Source organism: Montipora foliosa, chromosome 10 (genome assembly GCF_036669935.1).
Source record: "Montipora foliosa isolate CH-2021 chromosome 10, ASM3666993v2, whole genome shotgun sequence".
NCBI lineage: Eukaryota > Metazoa > Cnidaria > Anthozoa > Scleractinia > Acroporidae > Montipora > Montipora foliosa.
The window spans coordinates 7,237,616-7,245,115 of record NC_090878.1 but is presented as its reverse complement, the minus strand read 5'-3'; the positions used below and the strand labels follow the sequence as shown (position 1 = coordinate 7,245,115).

General features: G+C 39.2%; 1 protein-coding gene across 3 annotated transcripts in view; it reads left to right on the top strand.

The window, feature by feature from the left end:
- The window catches only part of LOC137973343 (transient receptor potential cation channel subfamily A member 1-like), a 48,126-nt gene that overhangs the window by 1,007 nt on the left and 39,619 nt on the right, over nt 1–7,500 (top strand). Inside the window, exon 1 of one of the 3 annotated variants that reach the window (XM_068820133.1) lies at nt 3,630–3,762. The exons of 1 other annotated variant lie outside the window; for it this stretch is intronic. In XM_068820133.1, coding sequence (XP_068676234.1) covers nt 3,658–3,762 — 105 coding nt within the window. In that variant the 5' untranslated portion in view covers nt 3,630–3,657. Of the gene's footprint in view, nt 1–3,629; nt 3,763–5,215; nt 5,336–7,500 lie in introns of those variants that run through there. One more of the 3 variants, XM_068820135.1, reaches the window with a different exon arrangement.

Genomic DNA, 7,500 nt, shown 5'->3' with positions numbered 1-7,500 from the left:
CCAGTATCAATTTGCCTTGTGGTGTTTATGCACCTGCTTGCGATCAGTCCGCCAGCAGCTTCGGTGCACATTATTTTTACAATGAAAGGTGTATGTTTCGGTTTCATAGTCAAGAATATTAAGACTGCAGGTCATTCGTTAGGAAAGGCGTTTATTAAAGGGTCTTCAGGCTCAAGCAGATCTTAACAACATCCGTACGGTGGCCACTGTAGCATCTGATTCGTTTATGTCTTCTCATAAAATGAAACTTGAAAAAATCGTTTTTAAGGTTCTCCCCTGAATACGGTGGCCCATATCTGCAAACACATTGCTCACATTGTATGTGAAGAGTGAAAACAATTGTGGAAGGCAACAGTTTAATTTTGGTGATTGGAAAACAAAAGACAGCTGCGAGAATGATCTTAGACGCAGCAGGTTAAAATTTTGGTATAATTATAAAACCTTTTAAATTTTACATCTCTAAAAGAGGACAGTTTAAAATCAAGTAGAATCGAGGATTCTAAAGCACGACGTCACGAATGTCATTTCTGACGCACCTTCAGGTACGGTGGCCCATATCTGCAAACACAACAAACGCTTTTCCAAACACAACACAGTATTATCAAAGCACAACAAACAATTATCGAAACACAACACAGTATTATCTAAACACAGCAACACAGCAAACTGTTATCGAAACACAACATAGTATTATCGAAGCACAACTCAATATTAATTGCAAACACACACAAATTAATTGCAAACACACAAATTAATTCCAAACACAAAATATAAGTCTTCTGAAAATATAATTAATAGGTATGGTAAAATTAATTTGCCGGTTAAACAAAATGTATTAGAAATGCAAAATATTAATTCTATCAACGTGTAAAATTAATTTATGCACAGGTAAAAACTATATCCACCATTTTGACCAGAACGGGCCTTCATACCAAATGTTCCCGCAGGATGTTACTATACAAAGGATAAACCCATCATTACTCGACCCAGTGGCGGGTTATGCGCCTGGATCATTCACCGCCATTTTGTTTGTTATCTTCGCATGTGACGATCTGTCGCGAGTGTGGATGTGTTTTTTAAGTGCTTGAACTGCTCAGAAGAGGTCGAGGAAACTTACCAGTATTGCTCTAGATGTGGAGCAGCCGTGGACAAAGAGGAGGTTCTCATTCGTTATTATTTTCAGCGTGGGTTTGATTACTCGGTTATATTACTCTTTAATATCGGCTGCAGCGAAGTTAAACCTTCGCTTTGGACTGCTACTTTGTCATACAGGGCATTCTCAATCAAGGTATCTTGTTATGATCGGGTCAAGAATCCTGCAGTTAAATGGACCAAGCGAGGTCTGCACATTCTCAGGGTCTTGAAGCGCACCGGAGTCCCTCCAGTGGACCTTGTCACCATCTATAGCGCCCTGGTTCGCTCTGTCCTAGAATACTCTTCTGTTGTCTGGGCTACTTGCCTTCCTCGCTTCCTCATTGACCAGCTTGAAGCTATCCAGAAGAGGGCCCTGCGAATTGTATACCCTGACCTTCACTATCAACAGGCTCTTGAACAAGCCAACATTACCAGTTTAGAGGATAGACGCACCCACCTGTGTCTTAAAGTGTGGCACAATATAAAAAATAACCCGGATGGCCAGCTGCACCGCCTTCTCCCTCCCGTAAGATCCGAATGCCATTCTTACCATCTTAGGAACAGTAGCAGCTCTAGCCGCTTCCAGTATAGAACAAAACGCTTCGGTTCTAGTTTTTTCCCAGCAATGGCGAAAATTAACTAATCTTACGAGTCTAGTTATCTCTAGTATTGTCTTTTATCTATATCTGAATTGTAAATAACTTATAAATAGCGTGTAATCCCAGTCCCTTTGAAACAAATGTAATTTTATCTTTAGTTGTAACTTATGTAAGCACATTGTATTTCATAGTTTTTATGCCACCATGTGTATTTTAATAAACCATCATTATCCATAAACCATCATTATTTTTAGAAAAGTACCATGCAACAGAAATTTCTATGCGTACTTTGCACAATAGACTGCGCGAGTACGGATTAAGAAGAAGGAATGCAAACAGTGACGATGCCGAAATTTACCAGGCCATTCAACAAGAAACACGAGCAAATTCAAAGTTCGTAATGGCTTGGAGTAGTCCAGAGGCATCCCTCTTAGTGGCTGTGTTCCAGCATCCATAGAACTGGGCTGGACAGTCGTCGTGGTGTAGGTTATGTGCCATGACTTCCAACACATACACGACATACTCGAAGGATTCATAAAAACGCTCGTACGCTTCCGTCCTCTCTTCCCATCTGGTCGTACAAAGAGTTATAAGAGGCTTTTTCCGAAAACATAACAGTGAAAACAACAAATACTTGAACCCTTGAACTGGCGACGCGATCGCAGAAAAAAAATCGCGAGAAATTGAATGAGCTGAATTTCTGGCGATTTTCTGTTCGATTTTTTCAGCTGTCGCGTGGCCCGTTCGAGGGTGGCGATACTTGTTTTGGGGGTCTGGGAGGGGGGGGGGGGGGGGCGGGGTTCTTTCTATAAAAACAATGGATATCCTGTTCACTGAAGCATGATACAGTCCCAAGAGTAAATAACTTGTGTTGTGTTAGATAAAGGACCCCCCCCCCCCAACGGATTGCATTATGGGATTGTGGAAGTAGTGAATATTATTTTATCATGAAATTAACCGAAAGGAAAGAAACTTTATTTAAGTGTCTAGTCGTTCAAGCGCTGGAGCACTAATTGGGGACACTGTAAACTGAAATTAACAATGAAAGCAAATCATTTTTGAGGAGAGGGGAAATCAGAGTACCTGGAGAAAAACCTCTCGGTGGCAGAGTAGAGAACTTTCGTATATGCGGCAAAAATCAAGACTCTGATTTGGGGTGGAATTCAATGATCTTTCCTATCGACAAAAGTAAACCTCAGCTCCTGACGGCACTGCTTCCTTTGAATTTCCGCCACCAATCCTCCAGGTTTCCTTAGATTTTGAAATTGTGGTAATGAAGTCGTGCCCCCTAGAAGGACCCCCCTTAAACATTTCGCCACTGCCTTTCGCTTTGCACTCTTCCCTTACACTGAATATTTGCTACGACTTCCCTGCTTAGAGCAAACAAATTGCAAAGTACCAGTGGAGGAGGGCACGCCCTGGTACATATGGAGTTAAGGGTTTTAAACACTACACATTGGAAGGGTCATCAGCGTTAGCTGTCACGTGTTACCCAAAATGAGTGGAAACGTTGTGTCTGTACAGCAGTTTTTCTGTGTAAAATAACAGGACTATTTGTACCACGCTGTAAATTTTCCAAAAGACAGCCGAGTTTTCCATTCGATGTTGCTCGTTTGTAGTCAAAGATCGCAGAAATTACGATGTCAACTTTTTGAAGAACTATCATTAAATTGTAAAACTAGAAACACTTTTCAAGGCCTCTCTTTGGGTTCCCAAGATGCAACGCTCCTGGTGTGGAGGAGTTATTTACGGAAGTAGCAGATCATCAATTATTTAGAATGAGTAGGCGTCACTTAGAATTTCAATTACTTGCTAACTGAATGCCTATTCAGATTAAATTTATGGCTAAATTGCAGCTACGTCATTAATGTATACAAGGAACAAGAAGTCCTTGTCACCTTGGTCTCTCTTAGAAAAGCGCGATATGGAAGGACCCAAAAAGTGTTTTGAAATCTCAGAATTCGAGGTTGAATTTGACAGCGGAGATACCTCTGGTTTGATTAGAACATTGGAGAAGAACAAAAGAGAAGTAAGAACTTTTTTTCGTGACGTTTTTCCTTTATTTAAATTAGAGTAAAGTGAAGGTAACAATTTTATATACAAGGCCACGGAAGTTCCAAACAAAGACATTCCGGATTCTTAATTTCTGGGTGCTTGTATTTCGGATATTTCCTCAGACGTTTTCTCATAAAGCCAGTCACGATATTAAATACGCAACTTGCCTCTCAACTGGACTAAAAAGAGTCTATCGTATCAGACTGGGATTCATTTGCTTTACTGAGAAATTTAATGTTGGCCGATAACTTATTTCGTTCTCCGTTAGATGGTAGATCGCTGGTGGATAGAACCATCTTAAACTGCACCCATTATTAGAGGTTTGTTAACATATCTTGACTTTGTTTTGGGTGATTTTCTCAAGGTGTCTTACCAGCGTGCAATGCCAGTGCGTAGCATGCGTAGAATCATTGAGTATTTTTCACCCCATCAAGAGGAAAATATCCCCCGCGGTTTCCGGCGTAATGAGTCAAGAACCGACGCTAATGCCGACGCGACGTTCTTCACCAAAAAATATTTCTATACGTATCTAAAACTTTGTGTTGGAAAAGAATCATCAAAAAAAAAAAGAATCACACTAAACAAAGAAAATCCTGAATACATCGGACGGATATCACGCATTTTATTCACAGCTTTAGAAAGTGAACCCTCAAATTAAACGACGTTTGATCTCCATTTGTTGGTTATACTAGTGACTAATGTTGACCCTGGTGGCAACTTTCGCGGCCCGTTATGGCTAATTGTACCGCGTGTTTTCTTTCTAGTCTGGGAGTTCTCCAGTATCAACTTGCCATGTGGTGTTTATGCGATCAGTCCGCCAGCAGCTTCGGTGCACAATTAAGGATTTTGTGCTCTGAAAAGAAATTGTTCAATAATCGTTATTATTACAATGAAAGGTGTATGTTTCGGTTTCACAGTCAAGAATATTAAGACTGCAGGTCATTCGTTAGGAAAGGCGTTTATTGAAGGGTCTTCAGGCTCAAGCAGATCTTAACAACATCCGTACGGTGGCCACCGTAGCATCTGATTCGTTTATGTCTTCTCATAAAATGAAACTTGAAAAAATCGTTTTTAAGGTTCTCCGCTGAAGGTGCGTCAGAAATGACATTCGAAATGACATTCGTGACGTCGTGCTTTAGAATCCTCGATTCTACTTGATTTTAAACTGTTCTCTTTTAGAGATGTAAAATTTAAAAGGTTTTATAATTATACCAAAATTTTAAGCTGCTGCGTCCAAGATCATTCTCGCAGCTGTCTTTTGTTTTCCAATCACCAAAATTAAACTGCTGTCTTCCATAATGGTGTTGTCACTCTTCAGGACAGCCAAGTGGCTAAATTTTAATTAAAAGCACCTATTTGTTCTAGCATAATTAGCAATAACGTCTGATGATCATCGATTCCAAAACGAGATCAGTGGAGGTCTTAAACTTCCAATTTTACAATCCGTAGAAAGTAACATGGAAGGTGATCTTGAATTTTCGACAATTTCGGATGACGGAAGTTTGGATTCAATCCCACAAGTTGACGGTATTGAGGCACTAAAGAAAGTGAGTTAACAAATATTATTTAATTTTCAACCTCGGTTAAAGCATTTCTCGTGCTCTGATTGGTTCACTCAATCTCGGTTATCAGCTTATATACCTTAGTTTGACCTTATATGGTAAATGATTGCGCTAACGTTGCTTAACTAAATAATTTTTCGCCGGAAATCGAAATTTCTCTTGGAATAAAGCCAAAAGAAAAAAGTTTTTTTGTGGAAAGTTTGAATCAATTCCGACGCTTAGAAGTACGTGAAAAGGTAAGAAATATTTTTGTGATGAGCCTGCGTCTGTCTAACCACGAGGTACATGTATTACACAACATCGCATCTTCATCAAGTTTTTTCGATTTCGCTCGGATTTTCTCCCGCTTTTCGCTCGTATTTCGTACTTCCAAACTTTTGGAGTTTAGGAATTTAATAAAACAATTATTCCATTCGCGCTTGTTGGATATGAGACTGGTTATAGCCAACTCGGTGCTACGCGCCAAGTTAGCTATTTACCATCTCATATCCAACGCGCGCTCATGGGATAATTGTTAATTACACTTCTGCATTGTCACAAATTTAACTGATATATACCATACATGAATTCTGCTATTCTGTGCCAAAGAAATTTTCGGTTTATCAAATACTATCTATTGAGCGTTTGCGCAGATTTTCAAATGAGACGTGGTTGATGATAAAATTGAGTAATACAAACAGCGGTTTCCTCAACTATCACTACGTTCAGGAACAAATTGCTTTTAAAAATAATATGATTGATTTTCGTTAAGTTTGGATGGAAGAACCACTAAGCATTTGTAATTTATTTTTTTTATTTAATAGCTTCAACAGAGCATGAAAAGACTCGAAGTCCTTATGAACATGCCCCATACTTACATAAACATATGTGATTCAATATACGAACAGATACATAACTCACAAATAATGTGACACATAATACAAATAAAACAATAATACTAATAATAATTTATCGACAACAGACTGTTGCCGGGGTAACAGATATGCATTTAGAGCAAATAGTTTTAAAAGTTCTTATTCGGTCAGGATCAAAAGCTGAATGAAGAAGTGACTTGTAATGCGAACGAACTTTCGTTTTAAAGGATGAAAGAGTAGTACTTTCCTTAGTAATCCTAATTTATCAGAAGTTTTCTTTTTTTAGTCTTTTGATTCTTAGGGATCTAGAGGTAACTTTTAATTCAATTTGAGATAATGACAACGATACAATACTGCGTGCTATAGACGAGGGCTGTAGTACTTAAAAAGTTCGTCTTTTGTGATCAAAATTGTTAACTTTCGCTCTCTCTTGCGCTCAAGCTCTCTTTATATAGCACATCTTGTTTGGTTGCAATTGCGTGCCAGGTGCTTCAACCAGACCCCAATTTTATCCTAATTAAAAGCCTCCTTTTACTTAAGCCGTTTCCAAGACAACTTGCAGCACAATTCCCCCCTTAGAGTTAACATGATCTACCGACAATTTGTTTCCATGCCAAGGGCAGGTTGGCGCGTGGGGGGGAGAGATTAGAGACACCGAAAACTAATAAGAGAAATGATCCTCACAATTGTCGCTTCTTTTGAAAGACACCTGAAAATTTTCGGTGGTTCCAAGGAGATTCGAATCGATGACTTATGTGATACCGATGTAATGTTCTACCAACTTAGATAAGAAGACACACAGTTTGAGCAGGTCAATTTTTTAAAAGAAGGCAAAGTGTTCAGCGAAGTGCGACGATCACTTCTCATCTCATTTCGTCCGTAACCCACACTTCAAATTTAAATTCATTTAATTTCACACCGAAAACTGAAAGGCGAAAAACTAGCTAAATCCTCATTTACAACAAAGTTGCGAAAAATACGACATACCGTTTTATAGAGCGAGGTACGGAATTGGGTTTTTTTAAAAAAGGGTGTGGGGGGCAAAGTGTTTAGGTTGCTAGTAAACCCGTTCTCAGGTTGAATCCGTTGTTACTATGTTAAATTGGTGATCCTCTTCCCTGCTAGAAAGATGTATTTATCATGGGTTACGTAACCTCCTTTGGGTGTTACGTGACACTTTGTCACAATGCTTCATTAGCGGGGCTTCATTGTCTTTATTTGTATTCATTCGAGTCATACGACCGCCTCTTCGCCCTCTAAATTAAATACCCAATGGCTGAATTCGATTAGTATTTT